This window comes from Neophocaena asiaeorientalis, unplaced genomic scaffold, assembly GCF_003031525.2.
Source record: "Neophocaena asiaeorientalis asiaeorientalis breed wild unplaced genomic scaffold, Neophocaena_asiaeorientalis_V1.1 scaffold263, whole genome shotgun sequence".
NCBI lineage: Eukaryota > Metazoa > Chordata > Mammalia > Artiodactyla > Phocoenidae > Neophocaena > Neophocaena asiaeorientalis.
The window spans coordinates 627,762-653,563 of record NW_020175015.1 but is presented as its reverse complement, the minus strand read 5'-3'; the positions used below and the strand labels follow the sequence as shown (position 1 = coordinate 653,563).

Here is a 25,802-nt window from a genome sequence, read left to right as displayed (position 1 = left end):
CCTCCCACTCATTAGCCTATGAAATTACCCACCCCTATAAAAACTGACAACCCTATACCCTGGGGCTGCTCTCACCTTCTGAGATGGCCCACGCTCTGTCTGTGGAGTGTGTTTCTCTCTAAATAAATCCACTTCTTACCTATCACTTTGTCTCTCACTGAATTCTTTCTGAGATGAGACATCAAGAACCTGAGCTTCATTAAGTCCTGAAACCAGGTGTGTGATCTCAGTTGGAAGACTGTGGATTTTGGCCGGGTTCGAGTCCTGGCAGTGGTTTCGAGTCCCAATCTGAGGTGCACAGTTTCAACAGGACACGCTGCTGGGATAGGAGTCAGGATTGAGGAAGAGGGAGGCGTCTTCTCCTGGGGGCATCCCCACCCCCATTACACACACACACACACACACACACACTCAGCTCTGGGGGCTGAGGGGCTTCCAGGGACCTGGGCTCTGGGACTTGGACAAATCCCTTGATGTCTCCTGGTTTCTCCACTCCCTCACCTGTACAGTGGGGTTCTCCTGTACCCACCTTCCTCCCAGGGGAGGCATGACAGGAAGGACAGACCTCCAAGTAGGTGAGAACAGAGTCCTCTGGTATGACTTTTGCACACAGGAGAGAATCTCACCGCCACTCCCATGCCCACCCTATCCCTGACCCGCGGGCACCCTCTTTCCTCAGGCCTCCATCACGGTACAGAGCCTGGGAGACAGAAGCTGCAGTCAGGAGAGAAGGCAGCCAGCCCTGGCACCCAAAGGGGAGAGTGGCCCCAGAGCAGATCCACTTCCTGTCTGGGGGCCTTTTCTCTCCTTGCTCTCTCCCGACTGGAGGAAAAACCCCCTCCCCACACACATCCTTGCCAGCACTGCGATGACCTGTGTCTGAGCTTACCCTCATATGATTGGCTCTAAGCTGCCGCAATACAGGGGTCCTTCTTTCATTCATTTTTTTTACCACAGAGAACCAGTCTGCCTCAGATGAAACCTCCACTTGCTAGAGGACACCAGTCAAGGGACTCTCCCTCCCTCAGCCTGTTTCCTCTTCTAAAAAGAGGGGACCACAATAGAGCCTACCCCAAAGGATTGTTCTGAGGGATAAATGTGCGTGGTGCTGGCCACCCAGGAATACATATTAGCTCTATAATAGTCAACAAATATTTATCAAGTGCCTATCGTGTGTCAGATGCTGTTGGCCACCAGGGACACACGGCGACCAGAGCAGATCCATGCGATGGCCCCTGCCTGTCTGAAGTTTCCCTTCCAGCAGGGAAAATAGCAGGGCCTTGCACTGCCCAACTCTGGCGGGTGCGTGGCACAGACCACAGTGCCCACTGGCACCACCATGTCCCCTGCACGCGTGCAACACAACAGCCCTGCGACAGTGAGCAAACAGTACACAGTGACTCTCAGGCTACAGGCTGTCAAGGGCAGTGCTCCCCGAGCACAGGATGGGTCACTGACCAGCCTAAGAAAGTCAAGGCTTCCCCAGGAAGTGACACCTGAGCTAGGAGCTGAAGAAGAGGTAGTAATGTGACTCTGAAGGGGGCTGGGATGGGGATGCTGCATTGAAGCAAAATGAAACAAAACCTGCAGTGGGAAGGCTCTGGGGGAGGAAGGTGCTGAGGGAGATGGGTAGGCGAGGCCAGCAGTGGCCGGTCACCAGCAGCCTTGGTCAGGAGTCGGATTTTACTGTCACTGTGATGAGATTTTACTGTCGCTGTGATGAGATGGTGGCAGGGTTACAGTGGGGAATGGACGAGATGTAGATGTACTTTATATATTTTTTTTAATTCATTTATTTAATTTTTGGCTGCATTGGGTCTTCGTTGCTGCGCGCGGGTTCTTCTCTAGTTGTGGTGAGCAGGGGCTGCTCTTTGTTGCGGTGCGCGGGCTTCTCATTGCAGTGGCTTCTCTTGTTGCAGAGCGTGGGCTATAGGTGCGCAGGCTTCAGTAGTTGTGGTGCACGGGCTTCAGTAGCCGTGGCCCACGGGCTTAGTTGCTCCGTGGCATGTGGATCTTCCCGGACGAGGGCTCGAACCTGTGTCCCCTGCATTGGCAGGTGGACCCTTAACCACTGCGCCACCAGGGAAGCCCTGTAACTGTACTTTAATACGCTCACTTTGGCCGCGGGCTGGAGAATGGGTGGGCAGAGAGGCTACAGCGGACACGGGGAGACCAGTTAGGGGCAGGATTAACAACAAGGCTGCCTGGGGTTCAGATCCAGGATGCGCCATTTATTTGCTAGAAGAGAAATCATGACGGCACCCGCCTTCTTGGGTTGTTGTGAGGATTAAATGAGCAACGTCTTGTGTGTAAAGAGCCCGGGACGATACCGGGCCGTGGAGAGAGCGGTGTGCTCAGCTGATACTATTCACCCAGGTGAGAAATGAAGGTGGTCCAGGTTAGAGAGGTAGCATGAGAGAGAAAGAGAGCGACGAGTCCAGATGCCAGGGATAATACCACCAGGGCTTGTTGGAAGCACCCAGCTGCTGCAGCCCCATGCCAGCTGCAACCACAGGAGAGGCCCTGAGCCAGGACCGCCCAGCTGACCTCTTCCCACATTCCTGACCCATGGAACCGGGAGATCAGGAGATGAATGTTTGTTGTTTTGAGCTACGAAGTTATCGGGTGATTGGTTATGCACCAAAAGGTAACCAGAACAGCTCATATTGAGAGTTACCTGGAGGGAAGCTCCTCTCCTCCACAGGGAAGAAGGTGCCCCTGAGGGGCAAGCAAGGGGCGGGGGGAAGGGGCGGGGGGGTGTGCGAGCCTGGGACCTCTGCGACCTCTGCGACCTCTGGGATTCTGCCCTCCATTAGTGATCAGATGGCTTCAAAGCTAATCATTCCAGCATTATTTATAATAGCAGAAAACTGGAAATAATGTAAATGCCAAATAAGGGGATGGTTCAATAAGCTGCCGAGCAGTCACACGAGGAACCCTTACGTGTCATTAACAAACACGGATACCAGGATAAGTTAATGACATGGGAAAAAAGCAGTTAACCAAATGTCACGAACAGTTTAAGCACAATTGTGTTTGAATACACAGGCACATGCATGCACACACATCCACAGACACACAAAATAGCAAGGAGCGCAAAGACCAAAAAAAAATTTCTTTAATTTTCTTTCTAAGTGATACGATTATGGTTGATTGCTATCTTCTCCTGTCCAAATGTGAAGGGTTTTGTGTTTTTAAAATAATTATGGAACGATAAATGTCAGTTCTTTCAAATGTCCCCTCAGAACTTTGGTCACGCCCGTCTCCAGGATGACAGCACTAGAATTCAGCCTGGCGAGGGTAAGGTTTGTCACCTGCTTTGGCCACAGCTGGTGCCCCGATGCTAGAATGGTGTCTGGGACAAGGCAGGTGCTCAGCGAGCATGTGCTGAACGAGGGAATGAATGAATGGCGCATATCAGAGGTACTGTGTCCCTGTGAATACACGGCAACCTCCCTCATCGGTCCTCGTGCAGGGACCAGGTCCCGCCCCACTCTGTGTCCCCAGGGTTCAGCACAAGGCCTGGCACAGAGTCAAGACCGATGAATGAATGAAGGGCTGAATAAATGAATATCTGGCAAAGAAACCTCCGTGTCTGAGAGCGAGATGCCTGTGTATGCGAGAAAGAAGGGGGATGTGAATATATCGGGGTTTTCTGAGAACCCAGAGGGCCTGGCCTGGCCTGACTCTGCCCCTCCTTGCCTCCTCAGGCCCTCCCTGTTCAGCTGCCCCTTTGGTCCCTCCTCCACCACCACTGGGGAGGAGTTCTGGAAGGCCTGACTCAAGCTACTCAAGACGTAGGTTTGTTTTTAAAAGGAGAGGAGAGAGAGCAAGCTCCTTCCTGGAAGGACTTTTCTGCCCTTTCGCCCTGGGACAACCTCTGACAAGCATCTGGGAGGGAAGCCAGCAGGTGGAGACCGAGCTGGGATGGGAGTGGGGGTCGGGGGGTCGGGGGAGCAGGGCAGGGAGATGGGTAGGTGGCTGGAGTGTGACGTGGGGAATGCAGGTGTTGGAAGGTGGGAGGAGCATACAAGAGCTCAGCAAGACTTCGCTAGGGTGTGAATGGGAGTGAAAGTGGCCAGGTGATAGTGTGTGTGTGTGCTGGTTGTCACAGTGAGAGGGTGGGGCATATGACCGTGCAGAGGTGACAGACTGAGGATGGCAGTGGAAGAGGTGCTCACGTGGAGGGGGTTACAGAGTGGGCAGGGGCAGCAGCTAGAATCCGATTGTTTCAGTCTAGGAGAACTGCAGTCAGACTCAGCCTGAATGATTATTGGTCGGCGGGGAGACTGACAGGGGCCGGCTATGCTCGAAAGAGGGAAGAAGCCCAGTCCTTGAAGCCTGGAGCTCAGGCAGGATCCCCCCAACCCCTACTGTCCCAAATGCCAGCCCCCAAAAGACTGCCTACTTCCTTTTTTTTCCCCCCGCTGTGTTGGGTCTTCGTTGCTGCGCACGGGCTTTCTCTAGTTGTGGCGAGCGGGGGCTACTCTTCTTTGCCGTGCGCGGGCTTCTCATTGTGGTGGCTTCTCTTGCTGCAGAGCACAGGCTCTAGGCACGCGGGCTTCAGTAGTTGTGGCTCGCGGGCTCTAGAGCGCAGGCTCAGTAGCTGTGGCTCGTGGGATCTAGAGTGTAGGCTCAGTAGTTGTGGCGCACGGACTTAGTTGCTCTGCGGCATGTGGGATCCTCCCAGGCCAGGGATCGAACCCGTGTGCCCTGCATTGGCAGGCAGATTCTTAACCACTGCGCCACCAGGGAAGCACAACTGCCTACTCTTTATAAATTAAATCTCAGCAGATGTGACTCCTCAGGCCCATCCCAAACATAGGCTAGTGAGCTATGTGGCTCAGAGGTCTGGAGGCCAGAAAAGCCTGAGAATGACCCCAGGGCACAGCCAGCCTGCCCTCTCCCTTGACAGGTAGGGGAACTGAGACCCAGGCACGCCCTCCCTCCAAGCCCAAGGCACCAGTCCACAAACCCAGGGAGTTTTCAAAAGGAGGCCTGTCTGATCCCAGGGGAGACGGTACCTGCTCAGGCAGCTCTGGAGAAGCAGGAGGTGATGAACAATTTTCATTAACAGCTGAAGCTGCAGGGGCAGCAAGGGGAGGGGGTACCAGGATGTGAGGAAGCTCCTGAGAGCTGGCCCTGACTCATGCTCACAGCTGTGTCCCCAGAATGCAGCCCGCGGCCTGGCTCAGCGGAGGTGCTCAGTAAATGAACAAATAAATAAAAATGTGAATGAGCGATAATAACAGTAGCTAACACTTACGCAGTACTTACTTTGTGCCAAGCACTATCCCAAGCCCTTTACAAATATTAACTTGCTTAACCCTCAAGAAAACTTTCAAGATTTCCATCACAAAAGATTTAGGTTCCCATAATAAAAACCTTTACTGTTCCCATTTTACAGATGAGGAAACTGAAACAAAGAGGGGTTGAATAATCTACCCAAGGCCACACAGCTTTGCCCCCTAGGCATTATTGTTCTAGAACCCCTGGTCTTAACCAGGCTCCCAAAGTGCCGCCCACTGGACACCTTTACCCTGTCAGAGCTGCTCGCTCCGTTCGTTCTTTCTCCAGTAGCCTCACCCCAACACCTGTATCTCATTTCCAGTACCTCCTCCTCATATGCTGACTTCTTTTATTAGCAATTAAAAAAATAATTTATTGAGGTGAAATTCACACAACATAAAATTTACCAGTTTAAAGTGAACAATTAGCATTTATTACATTCACAGTGTTACGCAAGACCACCACGTCTTTCTAGATCCAAAACAGTTCCATCACTCCGCAGTAAAATCCGTCCCTCGGGACTTCTCTGGTGGCGCAGTGGTTAAAGATCCGCCTGCCAATGCAGAGGACACAGGTTCGAGCCCTGGTCTGGGAAGATCCCACATGCCGCGGAACAACTAAGCCTGTGCACCACAACTACTGAGCCTGCGCGCTAGAGCCCATGAGCCACATCTACTGAGCCCACGTGCCACAACTACTGAAGCCTGCGTGCCTAAAGCCTGAGCTCCTCAACAAGAGAAACAACTGCAATGAGAAGCCTGCGCACCACAACGAAGAGTAGCCCCCGCTGGATGCAACTAGGGAAAGCCCACGTGTAGCAATGAAGACCCAATGCAACCAAATAAATAAATAAATAAAATTTAAATTTAAAAAAAAATAATAAAATCCATCCCTCCTAAGCAGTTTCTTCTCCCACCCTCCCCTCCCTTCCAGCCCCCAGCAACCACCAGTGTCAGCTTTCTGGGTCTATGGACATATCTATTCCGGACATTTCATATAAATGGAATCATACAATACATGACCTGTGTGTCTGGCTTCTTTCACTTAACACAATGTTCCTAAGGTTCATCCATGTCATAGCATGCGTCAGGATGAATAATACTCCATGGTATAGACAGGCCACAATGTGTTTACCCATGCATCCACTGATGGGCATTTGGGCCATTTGTTTGCACTTTTTGTCCATTGTGAAGAGTCACTTGCTGCCTTTTGATCCTCACCATGACCCTGTGGGTGAGGACTATTGTTCTGTCTCGGTTCCCAGAAGGCATCACCATTCATGGTAGAGACAGTGACTTGGACTGAAGCCCCCTGCCTCCCAGACGAGAGTGTCCTTCCTATGTGTCCCATCAGCCAGTCACTCCACCCCCCAGGTCACACTTCTCCCGGGCATCAGTTATCACACTCCAGGCTCTGGGCTGGGAGCTGGCAACACGGAGTGGACAGCTCAGGCTGAGCCCCAGTCTCCTGGGGCCTGAAACCAGAAGGCCTGAAGCCTCCAGCCTGAGCTCCTGCCTCACCCAGGTGTTCCAGGATCCAGGCACACCATGTCCAAAACACGTACCCTTTCCTCCCTGGTCTCAGCTTTTCTCTCTGCAAAGACGGAAGATGGCCCCCAGCAGAAGGCTCCAGAGATCTGCACAGTGGGACTGTGGAGGGGAGCAGGGACTGCTGGGCTGGAAGGGCCTTCAGAAAACTCACAGCCCCGCAGTGCGGCAGGGGCAGGGCATCAGGACAGCAGTGAGGGTTCCCCCTGCCAGTCATCTCCCTCTCAGACATAAATGCATTAGAAGAAGCACTTTGCCAGGGGCCCCCCTATGCCCTCCTGCTGCATGGCCTGGAGCCAAACCTTCTCTGAGCCTTTCTCAGCGCAAAGGCAGGGGCCCAAGGACCTAGAATTCCAGATTCTAGGTTGGGATGAGTAGGCTGACTGTAGAGGCCCCTTCCTGTTGAAGACTACTTTTCCATTGGAGCCATCTCTTTGTGTAAGATGAGATGGTTATGACCACTAGAGACCCAGAGAAAGCTGCCCCCTTCCTAGCCCTCCAGGAAACCTCTTTCAGCCAACGTTAGCCTGTAAATAGGACCATCCTGAGGGAGTTTCCAGCATTCAGTGTGGAGACAGTCTCAGCCCAGCCACTAACAGTCATCACTGTCTCCTCACTATCCCTTCACACAACAGGGGCCTGACACATACGTGATGAATGAATGAACGATCAAACAAACACTCCCTCGGTGATTTCCTAATGTCTGTCCTCTCTTTTCTAGTCTATTGTTCTACACAGCTGCCATGTGAACCCTAAGATCCTGCCACTCCTGCAAGCTGTGTGTCCTTGGGCAAATTCCTTAATTTAGATGAGCCTCAATTTCCTCATATGCAAACAGGGACTCTACTGGCAGGGTACCAAGGAGGAGTAAAAGAGAAAGGATACGCCCAGCATCTCAGGGGCAAAGGAGGGGTCCAGGAAAAGATGCTGAAGCAAAGTTCTCTCTTTGGGCCCCCACCCCTCCCAGCCCTAATCCTCTAATCCTTCTCTGTTCCAAAGTCTGGAGGAAAGAGCCTAGCCCCTGGGCCAGCCCCTGGCTGGATGTAAATGTTTATGCCTGAGCCCAGCCTCCCAGGGACAAGTTATTTGCTCTGCTTGTAATTAATTGCAGAAGGCCCAGTTGGGTAATCAACTCAGCCGGGAAACATAAACACTTTGCACAGAGCTCCAAATCCATTGTGAGACCAGCAGAGAGGGTCTGTGAGGAATGGAGTGTTCTCCCCAGTCTCCTCCCAGCCAGAGGCAGTGAGGTAACTGAAGGTCAGAACCAGAGGGATCCCTGAAGACCATTTAAAAAAACAGGAGCTGACATGATGGGCTGCTTACCTTGCTCCGGGCACAGCTGAGCACTTGATTATTTGGGACCAACATTATGCCCACTTTAAAGATGAGGAAACTGAACCTGACAGAGGCAGGGTGATTTGTCCCAGCTAGAAAGGGCCTGAGCTGGGAGGGACACCAGGCCTGACCTCAGAGAAGGGGAAAAAAAGGGACAGCCAACAAAAATGTATGCGTGTCCCCTGTGCCAGGCACCAGGACCTGGGGACACAGCTCCTGTGGCCCTCGCGTTCCAGTGGGGAGAGATGGATCTTAAAGGCTGAGCAAAGAGTGATTTGATTACATGAGTGCTAAGTGCTCAGAAGAAAAGAAAACAAAGCCGCTGGTGCAGAGGGTCCCAGCAAGTTATACGTGGCTACTCAAGCTCTGCAGGGCAGAGACCACACAGTAGGCCTTGGGCAGGAGCACATAGTAGGTTCGCAGTGAGTTTCTGGCTAAAACGTCGTGCTCTTTTCTTTGGACCAGTGCAACCTCTCGCCAACCAATTCAAGGCGTATTGAAAGTACTGTGCCAGGGCTGGAGTATAATGATGGACAAACAGTACACAACCCCTGCCGCCAGGGAGCTTGCAGTCCCACTGAGGGCACTCACAAATGGGTAAAGGATGGAGTGGAAGACAGGTTGATGAGGGTCATGGGGCAGGAGAGAGGGACAATCAGCATTTATTGAGCACCTACTGTGTGCCAGGAACTATGATAAGCCCTACATTATCTCATTTAAGCCTTACCACAACACTGGAGTGTTGGGGAAGATATTATCACCCCCATTTTCTTTTTTTGGCCGCACCACGCCACTTGCAGGATCTTAGTTCGCCCATCAGGGATCGAACCCAGCCCCCAGTAGTGAAAGTACAGAGTCCCAACCACTGGACCTCCAGGGAATTCCCTGGATAAAACCCCATTTTGAAGATGAGAAAACTGAGGTTCAGAGAGACTATATATACACACATATATATAATGTATATGTATATATGTATATATATATATATATATATATATATAAAAGGAATTCCCTGGAGGTCCAGTGGTTAGGACTCCACGCTTTCACTGCCGAGGCCAAAAAAAACAAACAAAAAAACCCAAAAGATAGATTAGGTATGACTGCCTCAAGCTCATAGACATTAATAAGCAATAGAGGTGGGATCTGAAACCTGGCATGACACCAAAGCCATGTTCTTTCCTCATAGCCCCCGCCCTAGTCTCCTCCTCCCTCCCCTCCCTGAAGAGGGCACTGTGGTTTGAAGTTGGGAGGCACAGGAGGCAACCACCACTAAGCCACCCTTGCCCGAAGGTGCAGGAGGAAGCAGAGCACCCTGCCGGCCTGACTTCCTTTCTGAGCAGGAAAGGCCAGCCCAGCCCGCACAGGCAGCTCTTCTCAGACACAAAGCCGGCCAGGCTCCGCACCACCACCACCACCTCCCCTCCACGAGCAGGAAAGGACAGTCCAGACTTCCACCCTGACCCTCCCCACCAAAGGGCTACTCCGTTGACAACGGCCCCTTCCCGGGGAGCTGTACTTGACAGCTGATAAACATTTTCACCCTCTTAGCTCATCCGACCACCACCACCCAACCCAGCAGCCCGCATCCCTAGCGCCTAGCACCAGGCACAGCACACTGCAGATGAAGCAGAGTCAGCAGAACTGGCTCCATCCCAACAGAAGGGGTGCGCCCCGGACTTCCCTGGTGGTGCAGTGGTTAAGGATCTGCCTGCCAATGCAGGGGACACAGGATGGAGCCCTGGTCTGGGAAGATCCCACATGCCGCGGAGCAGCTAAGTCTGTGCGCCACAACTACTGAGCCTGCGAGCCACAACTACTGAAGCCCACGTGCCTAGAGCCCATGCTTCGCAACAAGCCACCGCAATAAAAAGCCCGCGCACCCCAACGAAGAGTAGCCCCGGCTCGCCGCAACTAGAGAGAGCCCACGCGCAGCAACAAAGACCCAACATAGCCAAAAATTAATTAATTAATTTAAAGAAAAAGAAGGGGCGGGCTCCCTGCGCCACATCCATCCAGCTTCCACCGCCGTTTACTGAGCTCCCATGACAAGCCTTGGGCTCTCCCAGGCAGTTTCATCAGGTACTGGGTACCTGCGGCACCAGGCAGTGGTACCTTTTTTAAACCTTTTCACAGCCTTTAAGGTAGGCTTTATGTCCCTTTCACGGATGAGTAAGATTGAGGGCAAAGACGCCTTTCCAGTCTCTTACTGACACAGTAAGCAGGAACTGTGGGCTTGGCCTGGCCCAGAACTCGCTCCCCTAGATGCCTTTCAGGTCCTGCCTCAGCAGGGAGGGTTCTAACTGATGACCAGGTCCACGATGGGATGAGAACTCCCTGAGGACATGCAGCGACGTGGCACCAACCTCCTGGCACAAAGGACTCCTGGTTAGAGCAGGGGCAGATCCAAGCTTGAATGGGCCTGAAACTCATGTAGTTTGGAAGCCCTCTTTAAAAAAAGAAAAAAAAGTACAAAAATATCTTCTTCTTTTTGCACGTTTCACAAACCCCCTGAGCCTGTGGACACACTGCTAGGCCTTGGAAACGGCCCTGGAGTGTGAAGGCCTGAAGCTGAAGCGGCACCAGCCTCCAGGTGAATCCGCCTCTGGGCTGGAGGAAGGGCCCAGAGGCGATCTGAGCACAACCCGCCTTCACAAAGGCCCTGCCTCCGGCCCAACAGACAGACGAGGCTCTGGAACATTCCTTCTTCTTGTCACGTGTCCTGCTGCTACTAAACCCTCCCACGTCTCTCTCTTGCCATGGTTTCAGAAGCAGCAGAGCTCACCGGAGCACAGGGCCTCTTCACAGGGTCTGAGTGCTCTCACGGACAGTAGTGCTGGAGCCCACCCCACAGGATCCTTCACGCCTGGCGGGCAGGGTCCACCCCTACCTGCGCCTGGAACCCTGGGCCAGCCTGAGCAGCTCTTCTCAGGGCCCCCTCCCCAAATATTTGAAGGCTATGACGTGGCTGAGCATGTGTCCCCACATCCCACATCCCATTGGGCCCATACAACAGCCCCTGGAGGTATGCAGGGCAAGTTTTATTGTCCCCGTTTACAGAAGCAGACAACAAATGACACTAGACATGCCAAGGAGACTTCCACAAGTGGCATCTCACAGACGCCCTGGCAGGAGGGGCCGTATCCCCACGGAACAGGTGGGGAAACAGAGGTTCCAACTCAGTCTCTGGGCCTGGGCTGAAGAATGGGGCTGCAGCCCTGCTCTCCCACCTTGCGGCCCAGGCCTCCACCACGTCTGGAGTGGACAGCTCAGAAGGCAGTGGGCAGGCTTGCCGGAACATAGCAGGTGGAGGGGCCAGAGGCCTCCAACTTCCGAGGCAGAGGAGCAACTGGGGGCTCATTACAGGCCCTCGATGACTGCCTTCTCTCTGGATGAGTCCAAGGAAGAGCACGTGGGCCTTGGAAGCCTGAAATCTGCTTGAAAGCAACAGTCTTAAAGACTCAGGGCCTCGTGTCTTCCCTGCCGAGGAGCAGAGGGCCCCATGCCTGCCTCCCGCCTTCTACCTGCTGGGTCTTCCAGACCCTTCACAAGATCACTTCTCACCCCACAAGCCAGCCGCCCAGCGCTGCTCTTGGTCATCCAAGTCCCACTGCTGTCTGTCCCTCATGATTCATTCATCCGTATATCCACTCTATAAACCCTTATGGAGAACATGGTATAGGGTGACCAACTAACTGTCCCCATTCACCCAGGACGGAGGGTTCTCCCAAAATGTGGGACTGAGACAGACCAGGAAAACTGGGATGCTTGACCACCCTAGTGTACTGTGTGCCTGGCCCTGCACTGGGCACTGAGGACACATTGGACACGGTCCCCGCCGCACCCCTCAGGAAGCTTGCAGTCTGAGAGGAGCTCTCACTCCATGAGGGGCCGACTGTCAAAGGCACCTGCTCAGCACCTCACACACATTATCGAGCACAACCTTATGAGGGGCAAACTATCACCTCCATGGTATATATGACCCGTCCCGAGTCACAGAGCTGTAAGTGACATGCCAAGACTTAGACTCCAATGAGACAAACAAAGGAAAGGGCAGGTTCCAGCATGAATACTAAGACCTGTTTTATTTAATCAGTTTTTGTAGCCCCAGTGTTTGGCACGCCCTAGAGGTCCAGAAAATGTGTGTGGAAGGAAGGGAGGGAGGAGGTATACCCTTATTTAATCATCTCCAGGCTAGAAGATCTCAACCCCCAGTTCAAAATGTATACATTTCCCTTTTCACAGTCAGTTTCAGCTGTTTTCTTTCAGCCAGGGCCAGGAAGCAAGTGAGAAGAAGGAAAAAGTGCTTCTCCTTTGGGTCAGCAGCTCAGGCCTCACTTCCTCCAGAGAACCTTCCCTGACTTACTCCCCAACACAACACCCAATTCTGGCCCCCGCTTATTTGAGCACAACAGCTGTGTGTGTGTGTGTGTGTGCGCTATTTGTACTCCTGCTTCAGTGCACTTCTGCAAACATGGACCTCGCCCAGCTCGGCCAGCCCCTATCAGGAACTGGGGATCCAAGAGGTACCAGACACACGCCTGCCCTCTAGCACAGGAAACTGACATGACAGCGGCCAATTCCGATACAACTTGCCATCGTGGACGCCTGGGAGGCGCCAAGGGAGCATGGAGGAGGGCATCGACTCTGCTGGGGCAGGGAACACAGAGTCAAGGGAAGGCGTCACGCCCAAGCACATAGTACGTGCCTAATGCAGTTCAACCGCATGGCCTTCAGTTGAACCGCACTGAGCTTAGGTTCAACCTTAAAATACAAGGGAGATTTCACCAGGCAGAGGAGGAAGGCATTCCAGACAAAGAGACCGGCTTGAACAGACACAGACGTGTGGAAAGTACAAAGACTGTGGAGGAACATCCAAAAAAGTCAGTGGAGCCAGAATGTTGGCTGCGTGGTGGGGAGAACTGGGAAAGGAGCGTGGGAGGGAAGGGCCTCCAGTGCCACCAGAAGAATGTGAACTGTCTCATAGGAAACAGGGGAAACTGATCAGTATTTTGTTTGTTTGTTTGTGGTACGCGGGCCTCTCACTGTTGTGGCCTCTCCCGTTGCAGAGCACAGGCTCCAGACGTGCAGCCTCAGCAGCCATGGCTCACGGGCCCAGCCGCTCCGCGGCATGTGGGATCTTCCCGGACCAGGGCACGAACCTGCGTCCCCTGCATCGGCAGGCAGACTCTCAACCACTGCGCCACCAGGGAAGCCCCTGATCAGTTTTTAAGCTGCAGAAGGACAGGGTCAGATGAGAATTTCAGAGTAAGAGGAGGATTTGGGGGGTTTAGACTGAGCAGCCAGAAGACTACTGCAGTAAGTCCAGGCCAGAAGTGAGGCATGGACTGAGCTGGTGGCTGTGGAATAGGGAGAAGAAAAGCACTTTGGTGATGGGGACATGTAACCATCACCATCAGGTTAAATGCCCCCCCCCCAGGGTTAGGTGAAGGTTTCTTTTCTCCCTGGAGTTTGGGACCTCTCCCACCCCCACCCCAGCTCTACAATCCGACGGAAGCTGATCAGGGTCAGGGCTCAGCCTAAGACTGGGTCGTGGTTTTTTGTTTGAAAGTTCTACTAAAAAATTTTTCTTTCTTTCTTTCTTTTTAGTTTTTTGGCAAAGTTGACTCTGCAAAGTTGCGAACATCCGAGATGGCTGGATTGTTTCAAGTATGCATAGGGAGTCGCTGCTGCTGCAGCGATCGCTCTAAATAATATGAGAAAAGAATACGTGCATATTAACCACTCCATTATGCCGTGTGATCATCTTTGTCCTTTTTAGGATATTAAAATCTGTTGCGAGGGCTTCCCTGGTGGCGCAGTGGTTGAGAGTCCGCCTGCCGATGCAGGGGACACGGGTTTGTGCCCCGGTCCGGGAAGATCCCACATGCCGCGGAGCGGCTGGGCCCGTGAGCCATGGCCGCTGAGCCTGCGTGTCCGGAGCCTGTGCTCCGCAACGGGAGAGGCTAAAACAGGGAGAGGCCCGCATACCACAAAAAAAAAAAAAAAAATCTGTTGCCAAAAAAGAAAGTTCTCCTTACTGAGTTTAAAAATGCTTCCAGGTTTCTTCCACTGCCCTGGAGCTATAGAGTCCTATAATAAAATCAACCTGCTAATGTGCTGAGTGCTTTCATTAGCACAGATACAACACAGAAAGGATGGAAACTTTATGCCCAGAGGCTGAAAAACTCAGCCCACAGACACAAAACTACTGATAGAGGGGAGGTGAGAACCCCAGATGAGCTCCCTCTTTCTACCACGCCACTGCCTGGCCTCTGTGTTCCCAGCCCTTGGAGCTGCAGACGTGTGCCCTCATCCCACCCCCGCCCCACGGCCCCAAGCCTAGAGCTGTTTCTTGTAAGATATGGTTTCCCGGCTCTTTCATGTCCATCACTTTTCTGGGAACAGTCATCAGACCTCTGCAAGGTCTTCCCAGCTGGAGGGAAGCCTTTGCTCCTGCTGCCCTCCACCAGGGGAGACCCAGGCAGCCCCCCTGGTTTCCACGGAGTGGCTGCTGAGCCCGGTGTCTCCTCTTACACCTGCTGCCCCATTTCTTCTGTTCAGGCCCAAACACTCACTGTGATGCCACGTGGCAGAACCTTCCATTTTCACCCTAGATTTTATGTCCTCCAACAGTTCTAGGACACACCTTACTCACAGCAGATGAAGCAGACTCTGTGCCTGGCACATAGTGGGTTCTCAAGTATCTGATGAAGGAGATCAGTCCCTGCTGAGAACATCGGTCACAGGCACCGCCAAGACAAGCGTCACCTCTGGTTCATGTCAAACTCACCTTCCAAAGCTTGCTGCAATGACGCCCCTGCCCCCCACTTCTGGGGGTGGACCTGTGACACATCTACTGGGCTTGCTCTGTGCCCCGTATAAATGAATTCCCACTACCCGCCTTCTTATAGCATGTTGGGATGATCTGTTTCCTCTCCCCCAGAAGATACAAGCAGCAGGAGGGCTGAGACTTGCCTGTTTCCTCTTCATACCTCAAGTGCCTGGCCCAGGGCCTGCGATGGGGCAGACACTCACGGGTTTGTTCACGGAAACCTCCTTGGGAGGGCAGGGTGGCTGAATAGAAAGGGTATAAGCCAACCCTGAAAAAGCCTAGCCCAGAGGAACCCCCATGCTTCCTTGTCGTGATGTCCCTGCCACCCCAGAACACAGGACAGCCAGGCCCCGGCCTGTGAGAAGGGCTATTGCCTTAGGTGGGAGATGGGGGGCAGAGCTGCTCCTTAAGTCAGCTTCCCACCAGGAGAGAGACGCCACGGGGGTCAGCCAGCCGGCTTCGGCGACGTGCCTTGAGGTCTGGGCCTGGCACTCAGCAGGTGCTCGAGAAACGTTTGTGGAACTGAGTTGAACAAACTGGAAGATGCTGGTTATCCGTCCCTCTGGCTGCAGACAGGCCAGCTTCCCTCTGGGGCACTGTGCAGGCAAATGATCTCAGGACATAGCCTGTTTCCTCTAATGAGGCTTCTCCCCTTTGGAGCCCTGCTCCCAGAAGCGTGGGAAGGGAGGCAGTACGCAGAGGCAACCCCAGTGCCTGCACGAGGGCAGCGCAGGGCATGCAGCTCTCCTCCTGAGATGGTGTGGGCAGCGCATACCAGCGCCCTAGGCAGGGGGATGGTCACAATGACCTCTTGGGCCCGGGAACCAAAGCACAGCGGCACCTCCTTCGAGGCCGCTCTGGGGAGGAATGGAAGAAGCCAGCAGGGAGTCCAGCTGCATTATGTAATCAGCTTCCTTGGAGTCAGAGGCCCTGGCGTGCCGCAGCCCAGCACTGCGGGGAGAGGCTGGGGGAGGGGGAGGCGGCTTTTGTCCCCTCCTTTGCGGCCTCTCCTCCAGACCTCGGCCAACCTCCGCGGCAGGCAGGCGCTGCCTTCCAAGTGCCCCAGCTTCAAGCAGGCACCTCCCAGCAGGGGTTGAGAACCAGGAAGGGCTGTTTGTTGTCTGAGTGTGTGAAACAGCGGCCTGCTGGCTTCCCTGGCAGAAAACCAGGCTCTGGGCTCCGCACCCGGCACCTGGGGGGCGGGGGCTAAAGGAGAGAGGCCTGGGACGCTCCATAAAGCCCACCCTTGTCCCCAGCTTCCTGCCCCCCACGCTCTCCCCACTTCCTCCTAGAGAACCCACCATAAGTGCGGGGCCCAAAGGGAGGGGGCCATGGCTGCTCCAGCCCCAACTGCCCCACCCCTCCCCGGGCAATCTCACTTCCCTTTCCAGCCACCATCTGACCTTCTCCTCCAGCCCAGCACAGCTCCCACCCCAACACACCCAGCGGGGCACACGGTCCTGCGCAGGACGGGAGGAGGGAGGGGATGCAGGAGAGAGAGGGCGGAGAGAAAAGCTGAGGTCCACTGCCAGTCCCGAAGAGTAACAAGGACTGTTATCAAATCCCTACCCTCTCCGCCCATAGCAGCCACACGCAATAGGGGATATTATTATCCTTAGTTCATAAATGCAAAAACTGATGCCCAGAGAGTTTAAGACCCTCAGCCAAGGGCCTGGAGCTAGTGCACAGTATTGCTGGACAGCAAAGCCGAGTCTGTGTGATTCTGAAATCCAAACTCCAAACCTTGTGGCTTTACCTTCGGGGAACCCCATCCCCACACACCTGGGGATGCTACTTGGGAAATTTCTAGACTGGTGGAAAAGACACTGCAGAGCCTTAAGCGGTCACTCGCTGAGGACACTTGGTTTGGGAACCACAGGACAGTCACGAGGACAGGGCAGGGCTAAGGGCACACCAGAGGCCGAGGGCGTGCCTGCTGCCACCTACAGTCTTCCCTTCTGATTAACCTACGGCAACTCAATCTCAGGCTGGATCAGACCCGAGCACCGTCTGCCGCTTCCAGAAGACAGGGCTGCTAGACGCCAAGCTATCGGGCAGAAACACAGCCTGCCGTTCACGCCCCCTCCCCTGCTAGCTGCTGAACCAAAGCAAAGGGTCCCAGAGACCTCCCAGGCCAATCCCTTTCCCCCATGCTGCTTGACATGTGGAGAAACTGAGGTCCACAGAGGAAAAACAGTTCATCCGTGATGTCACAGGGACAGTGAACCAATGGGGTCCCTGCCTCCCAGACCAGATCCCCGCCCTGATTCATCTCACTTGAATGCTGTCCCCAGATAACACCCTCTCTCATCCAGCTGTCTCTCTCCCTGCCCTGCCCCCCCTCCCCATTTCCTGCTTCCCTTTCCCAGCTCTGCTCAGCAGGCCCAGTGTCTGAACTCTCCCTGCATAGAGCAGCCCTCTCCTTCCCACGACTCTTCTGAGCCTCACCACCCCCTTCCCTCCACTCCTCTAGGCCAAGGAGCAATTCTTGGGTGGTTTAATTAGCTGATTATTACTGGACCGCAGCCTGCTGGATCCAGTGCCCAGAACTCTGTCCCCAGTAATTAGGTGGGTTCTGAGTACTTGCCCAGTGGGAAGCCACTGGGGAGTTCTATGCTCTGCCAGCAGGCCAAGGGAGGGCTCTCCAGCTGCATAAAGCGCTCCCTGATCACCGGTGGATCATTGGAAGCCACGGTCCCCTCCTCGGGTCAGGTCAAGCCACACTGGATATACTATAGCCAGATCCAGATGTCCACCCCAAAGGGGAACTCCCTACTTTCCCATGTCACCGCCCAGACCCAAGAAAGGCTCAGTAAATGTCTGAGGATGGGCGTGATGAATGGAGCCCACCCTCTGGGGGCCAGGAAGTGATGGCACCATGGCTGGGCACATATTTAGGACGTAGAATTTGGACAAGCAGAGAGAAGACAGGATGGCATTCTGGATGGTGGGAGCAGGAAAAACAAAGGCACAGAGCCTGGAATGAGCCACCAAGCCCCTCGCCAGGTAGCTCTGGTTGTCTGAAAACACATTCTCCTAGCAAAGGTAAAGCGAGTCATCCTGTGACCTCCGCCCTTTGGATCACAGAGAATAATCTAATGCCTGTGGCTCAGGTCACTTTTAGACGTTTCAGAATCAGCAATGGTGTCCCATTGTCCTCACCCACCACACTGCCCATCCCAAGTATATTTTTTCCCAGTGAAACACCTACATTAGCCTCCTTCACTGAACAAATATTTATGGAGCTCAGTCTCATGCCAGGTCTGCACAGGTGCAAAGGGACAACAGATCCAGGACAGGTGCCCTTGGCCTCACACAGAGGACACCACAAGTGTGCAAATAACCAGGACCCACGAAGAGACGGAGGGATGAGTGCCAACAGAAAGAGAAGAGAGAGAGAATGAATATATGGCAAAAAAAAAAAAAACCCAAAAAAGTGACAAGGCACTTGGAAATCAGTGAGGGCTTCCCAGAGAAGCAGGCCATGTGTGATCCAGGCCTTGAAGGACAGGAAGGGTGTTGTGAACTAACCGCATATAACACGGCACTTGTTCCAGGGACTTGTCCCCGAGCTGTACCTATTTTAACTCATTTAACCCTCAAAACAACGTATCATGCAGGCACTATTGCTATCCCATTTTACAGATGAGGGAGCTGCAGCAGAGAATGGGTTAAATAATCAGCAGAGGTTGCCAGGCTGGTAAGTGGCAGAGCCGGCATTTGAAACCGGGAAACCTGGTTCTTCCTAGAGCCTAACCACTATACTGATCAGCCTCTAATACATGCTAATCAGATCACAGAGGTGACTGTGAGTACCTAAAGGAGGGCACAGCCTGGGCAGAGAAAATGAAACTGTCCAGGACCTGCCTGCCTGCCTGCCGGTTCCTGCAGGTGCTTTGAGAGGCAGAAGGCTGGTCTCACAGGAAAGAACACAACCCTCAGCCATCCAGTGGTCTCAGTCCCACTGGTGAGTGGCAGAGGCCTGAGCTGCCCAATCCCCCACTTCTTCCCTCCAGCACTGAGCATGCATTAGAGCGTATCTCTGGGACCCTCCTGGGATGGCACATCCCAGCAGTCCACTCCCCACCCCCTCCCTGGTCCTCTGCCAAAATGTATCCATGCCCACTGACTGCACAGGCTCGGGGAAGGGGGTAAGGCTGCAAAAGGACCAGGAGGCCCAGTTGTGGGGCCAGAGGCCCAGGGCCAGGATGCGAGGGAGCCCCTGCCTTGTGCAGGTCCATACTCATTCAGCTTCTGGGCCTCTGAGTACACCCTGGAGAGAGGCTGCACCCTGCACGGCCACTGAACCCCTCCGACCTTGAGTGAAGAGTCCTGCCTCCCGCTGGCCTGACATGGACCACCACACCCTACCTGCTCCAGATCCCTCTCCAGTTACAGGACCCACTGGCTATGGTCTCAGCCAGGCCAGGCCCAGCCCCAGGCAGAGGGAAAGCAGCTCAGTGGCTGCGGTGGCTTCAATCACACAGAACTCCAGGGACCTGTCTGGTCCGGTCCCTGGGGTCTGGCCTCCTGGGGGCCTCATCCATCACCAGGTCTCTTGAGAAGGAACAAGCAGTTCCTCTCAAGTGGGACTATAGATGGGGCCAGGACCAGGAAGGAGGAGGTGTGTCTCCAGAGAGATGACCCTGCCAGGGCCCCTTGGGAGGGAGGGAGGGAGGGAGGGAGGGGGCTGGGACAACAGTGTCCTTTGTTCCCCTCTCAAAAGCAGCCACCCTGCCCTGTCGCACCCCCTCCGATCTACATCCCCCTACTAGGACTCAAGCCACCCCTTGGGCAGGACCCATCCTGCACACGGGAGGGAAGAAGAGTGCCCAGGAACCATAAGGGTGTCCTGTTCTAATTCCAGGGCTTGTCCTGGAGACATGCCCCACCCCCAGGAGCCCCCCGCCTGATGTAGGAGACATGGCTCCCACCTGCAGAAGCCTATCTGATGGAGGAGAAACAGGCTTCAATTGCAGGAAGCCCGTTCTGACAGGGGTGGTAATATTCTCCCTCGCGACTTCCCAGTCTGATGGAAGAGACCCCCCCAACAGCCGGTCTAATGTGGGAGGCATGGCTTCCATCCTTAGGATTCCCTAATGGGAAAGAGCTAATTTCAGCACTCAGGGAGCCCCTGGGCTGACAGCAGAGGCAAGAAGGGAGGAAGGAGTTCAGTCTCATCAACAAATCCCTGTCAGGCATCTCCTGTGAACCAGACCCAGAGCTGGATAATGGACCAGGAAACAGAAAGAGCCCCAAATCACAAGGAGCTCACCACCCGGGGAACAAAGACACCTGAGGTGTGAATACCTGGGTAGAAAGTACCTCGAAACCCACCCACCCCAGCACCCAAAGCCTGCTCGCCAGGGCTGCCACCTCCCTCGGCAGCCTCACCCCTCACACTCCCGCACCTACACATTGGCCTAGGCTCTTCCTTCTGTCTAGAACACCTAAGCCTTCCTTGTGCCCCAGGACCCAGCTCAGGGGGTCACCTTCTCCAGGAAGCCTTTCTCAAGACCCCCTGCCTGAGTCAGCAGCCCCTCTTTCAGGAGCCAGCACAGACATGCCCCCCTGTGACCAGCTGACGCCTCTGCGATGTTCTCCCCAGTCCCCAGCTGAGCCTCACCCCCCAGGTCCCCACACCCGGAAACCCCACCAGCCCCAGCCCAGGGCCTCATACCCTTCTTCCGAGAGGCTCCCCCCCAGTTCCAGGCACAGAGAAAAGCAAGGTCCTTCTCTTCTCTCCTCTGCCTGCTGTAGCCCAGCTTTGCCCTCATGGCTCCATCAAAACCCCTCTCACCAAGTCACCAGCCACTGCCTTCTGCCTAAATCCCAGGGGTCTTTCCCAAGCTCATCCTCTGTTGGTCCTTCCCTCCTCTCTCCACCCCCAGGCGTGTGCTCTCCAAAGCCTCAAATGCCCCCAGCCATCCTCTCTTCATACGCTCTATCTTCTCCCTCTCCCTGTACCATGTCACCCATAATCCCCAAGTCAGACACCACCTCTAACCCGAAGACTTTCAAATCCCTGCCTCCCACGTCCATCCCTGCCCCAAGATCCGGACCCATCTATGCAGAAGCCTCCCTACATCTTCCTCAACTTCCAGCCTGACTCCCTGTCAAGCTGCCACCCCCTGCAGGCCTCAACAGATGGTCAGCATGGTCGCTGTGGAGGATGGCCTGGCAGAGGCCAGGAGGCCACTCGGGGCGTGCTGACTCCCAGGCTATTGTTCTTCCATTGCCACAGCCCCGAGGTATGGCACACCTGTGACTCAGGACCCCTGAACCCATGCCAGTGGGAGGTTTCAACCCTGGGCAAGGAGGCCCAAACTCGGAAGGAAGAGAGCTGGGGAGGTGTGTGAAGCCCAGAGGTCAGCCCGGAGTCAAGGATCAGAGAAGATGGGTCAAGCTCAATGCTTCCACTCCCCGCAGCTCCATAAGCACCCCTGGCCAAAGCCACAGGACTTCCCCCATGTTCCAGCCAAGATGGATCACACAGAGCTTAACCACCAACAGAGACAACAGCCAAGGTTCACAAGAGAGCTGGTGATTACGTGTCCCCATCACACCCACCCTCCTTCTCTGCCAAAAAAGAAGAGTTCATAAACATCTGTAGGAAACGAAATGCCACTCCATCCCATCACCTCTCAGGAAGTCCCTCCTGTTGTTCAACTTTGATCCTGTATATTGCCAGTTGAATTAGTGGGAACAGCAAGAACCAGAAGGGACGCACAACTTGAGAATGAGGCCACCAGGGAGACGGGGGAGGCCACCTATGGGCCAGACAACCCCGTCCCTCTGGGTGAAAGCACGGAGCAGCAGGACAGACGGGCCTGGGTTCAGAAGCTCGTTGGCTGAATGGTAGTGGACAAATTACTTAATCTCTCCTAGTCTGTTTCCTGGTCTGTAAAATGGGAACAACAGTCCTTACACTAATAGGATCACAGGGAGAACCAAATGGGATCATGCATGTAAAGCTGACACATACCAGGCATCCAGGCAGTAAGGCTAATGGACTCCAGCTCCTTGTTCATCTTTCTCAGTTCCATCCTTGCCAAAGCCTTAGATCGGATCTCGCCTTCTCTCAGGCTCCTCCTCAGTCTCCTCACGGGTCTCCCTGCATCCAGGCCTGCCCCTCCTTGCCACTGCCAAAGGCATCCTTCCAAATCAAAGATCTGCTCCCATCCCTCCCCTCCCCACAGTCCTCTCTGAGTCACCAGGGACTTCGGGAGAAAATCTCCTCTCCTTAGCTTGACATCCCAGCCTGTTGATAACTGGCCCATGTTCACTCTCACCCATCACCCCAGCCCAACCCATAGGCTGCTTCATGCCTCCAAGCCTTGTCACATTCTGTACCCCCGGCCAGGAATGACGTCCGAGTCCCACCCCCTTGCTCCAATGCCACCTCCTTCCCATGAAAGCTTCCCTCACCATGCCCCCTGACAAGACTGGGGGGGGGGCTCCTCCTTCAGCCTCCCACAGCACATGTCACCCTGCATTATAATCACCTGCTCTGCTCTCAGTCTTTTGGAAACAGAGTAGAGCCATTCACCTCTGAACCGCCAGCCCCGGCACTTGGTCAACATTTGTTGAATGGCTGTATGATTGCTCCTAGAGCACTTGTTAGAGCAGTCATCACACGACCTGTAATTAGTCCTATCCAGGTATTCGTCTCATGCCCTCTTTCCCCCTTGACCCTGGGACTCCCTAGAGGGCAGTGACAGTTTCTGAAAAATTCTCATTGTCACTTTCACGTGCGGGTTGAAAATCCAGGTGCAGGATGGATGCAACGACTGCTGATCCTTGGAGTATTGGATACTTGCAAGCCTCTTCTTCTAAGTCAGAGATAAAGTAGAATCCCATGGCTTACAGAACAAGGCAAGGTACAGCCCATTATTGATTTTGTCTTTCTCTTCCAAATTACTCAGGAAACCTGTCTGGAAGGGAGAGGGAGCCCTCCTGGGACTACAGGGGAGACCGGAAGAGAGAGCAGGGCCACCGTCACATGGACCACAGCCAGGCCTGGGCACCAGGCTTCTGGCAGCACCTCCTCCCCTGCCCAGTATATTCAGAAAACACAGGGAGAGCCCTGAAAATGTTAGGTATTGATAGCTACAGTTTACAGACAGGAACACGATAGGGTCCAGAGAGGTGAGGACCATTGTCCAAGGTCCTCAAGCTCCCCCAGTGAGTTAGAGGCAGAGAAGAGGGAGTCGTGGAAAATGCTTGGCCCCAAAGATTGGGTCTCCAACAGGTGCCTGGCTGTTCATGGTGTCCCCATCCTGCTGACAACCCATGCCAGCAGGAGAACAATGACACTTTCCCCCAAGTCACAGCGAGACTAACCAAGGCCCAGGAGGGGCTGAGTCACCCTGATGGTGAAGTAGCACGTGAGGAATGAGAGAGGAAGAAGGGCTCCTGACTCCCTGCAGGGAGAAAAGTCTGACCTCAGAGGTCAGGAGGATCTTGGCAATGGGGGACATGGATGTGGTGGAGGAGAGGGTCACACATGCTCCTGCTGAGGACAGAGACGTGAGTCACCAGTTCAGCAATGGGGACTAGCCGTCAAGGTGAACGCAGATGCCTCACGATCTCTGCAGCCTCCACCACCAGCTGGGCCTCCACACACAGAGCAGGCCATCCCTCCTGGGCCTCAAACCAGGGCCCACGAGGGGCTTGACAGCACCCAAGGGTGAGCCACAGAGCAATGGACCAAGTGGACTCCAGCCTCTATCCTGTCTCTGACCCCTCTTGACCTTAAGCAAGTCAGGTACGCTCTCTGAGCTCTGGTTCCTCCTCTGGAAAACAGGAAGAGGAGAGCTAACCTCCTTGCAGAGCCGTCAGGAGGATGGCTGGGAAGCAGTTTCTAAAACTTAGGAGCACAAGTTATCTCTGAGTCTCAGTTTCTTCTTCTGGAAAATGGAAATAATCTCTGAAAGACTATTCTCAGGTTGGGGCTTCCCTGGTGGCGCAGTGGCTAAGAATCCACTGCCAATGCAGGGGACACGGGTTCGAGCCCTGGTCCGGGAAGATCCCACATGCCGCGGAGCAACTAAGCCCACACGCTACAACTACTGAGCCTGTGCTCTAGAGCCCACGAGCCACAACTACTGAGCCCATGTGCCACAACTACTGAAGCCTGTGCACCTAGAGCCCGTGTTCTGCAACAAAAGAAGCCACCACCATGAGAAGCCCACTCACCGCAACAAAGAGTAGCCCCCACTAGCCGCAACTAAAGAAAGCCCATGCACAGCAACACAGCCCAACACAGCCAAAAATAAATAAATACATTTTTAATGTGTTTTTAAAAAATTACTTTTCTCAGGTTGTTGAGAGACAGTGTCAGGCAGTGAGTGGTACATTGCTTTGTCAGAGGTCCCGAAACATGATGACCATGGGGGCCGTTTCTCTCTAGTCTATTAGCTCCTTTGGGGAAGGAACAGGTTTTGGACACCTTTGATCCCCACATTATACCTTGTACACCCCAGGCACTCAAGAAATAATTACTGGAAGCAAGGAGAGAGTAAGGGAGGGTGCAGAGAGGGAAGAGAGGAGGGAGAAGTGGGGCACAAGGACAGAAGGGGGTAAAGAAAGAAAAGAATGAATAAGGGGGTTGCAGAGGGGTGAGAGCAGCTAAGGGAGAAGCTTGTATCAGAACTTAAGGGGAGTTGGCTGAGGGAAGGAGTAGAACTAGGGTGACAAAGCTGAGTGCCTGACCAGGGCTTGCCTTGGGCCCCAGCCCCCTCCCCTTTCTGTCCCAGTTTCCCATTTCAGAGGCATCCCTCTCCCTTTCTGAGCAGGGCAGGCTCCTAAGAGACAGGAGGGCCCTCCCCACCCCCAGCTCAAGCAGATCCCAGCCACCACCGAAGGCCTTGGGGAGGTCAGAGGGAAAGGAAATGTGGATGGGAGGCATCTTCCCAGGCTCCAGGGGGCCTCCCACCCTGTGTGGCGCGTGAGTTTCCACTTCTCCACCTGCAGGGACCTGGAATGTATCAGCGGCCAGGGGCTGCTGGCATGTGACCTGGGGTGTCTGTGTGGGCGTCAGTCTGATGTGTGTCTGTGGAGGTCAGCGTTGGCATAGCCTGTTGAACACTGTGTTGGTGAGAGACATGCCAACATAAGTGTTCCTGTTGGTAAGGGTAAGAACGTGTGTGTCTCAGTGAGAGTGTTTGTTAAGGTCAGTGCAAGTGATAGCGTATGCATCAGGGTCGGCCAACATGTGTGCGCCAGCATGAAGGTGTGTTAGCATTGGTATGTGTTGAAGTGTGACCTGTGTATGCCAACATGACTGTCAGCAAGAACGTGTTGAGTGTGTACCAGTGAGTGTGTGACAGTGTGTCACTGGATGTGCTGACATGTGGCAGTGAATGTCAGTGTGTATGCCAGCATGAGCGCGCCATGCATGAGTGTGCCCGTGTGTCCACATAAGCGTGTGCCTTTGTGTGTCAACCTGCCCCCTGCATCCCTGCGCCGGCTGGCCAGTGCTGGGTGTCAGCGAGTGAGTGCATGTGAGTGTGTCTCCGCGGCCAGGTCCTCGGCGCTCCGTCCGCGCGCCCCTGGCCCTGCTGGCGACCACACGGGAGACCTCCGGTGGAGGAGAGCCGAGAGCCGCCGCGAAGCAGGCGCCGGCGGTGCCGGGGTGGCTGCGCACGCACAGCCGGGACACGGACTAGAACCCCTGCCCGCGCCCTCGCCCGGGTCGCCCCACGCGCCCCGGACCGGCCGCCGCCCGCACTCACCGCGTCCCTTTGTCGCCCATGGTCCGCGGCGGCCGCAGGGAGGTCCGCGGCGTCAGCGCC

The 25,802-nt window shown here is 54.5% G+C and overlaps 1 protein-coding gene across 2 annotated transcripts in view; it reads right to left on the bottom strand.

Moving 5' to 3' along the window:
- Positions 1-25,796, bottom strand: part of ARRB1 (arrestin beta 1) — a 75,551-nt gene extending 49,755 nt beyond the window's left edge. For both annotated transcript variants that reach the window (XM_024761945.1, XM_024761944.1), the window contains exon 1: positions 25,743-25,796. In XM_024761945.1, coding sequence (XP_024617713.1) covers positions 25,743-25,762 — 20 coding nt within the window. In that variant the 5' untranslated portion in view covers positions 25,763-25,796. The remainder of the gene's footprint in view (positions 1-25,742) is intronic.
- Between the last annotated feature and the right edge of the window lie 6 nt (positions 25,797-25,802).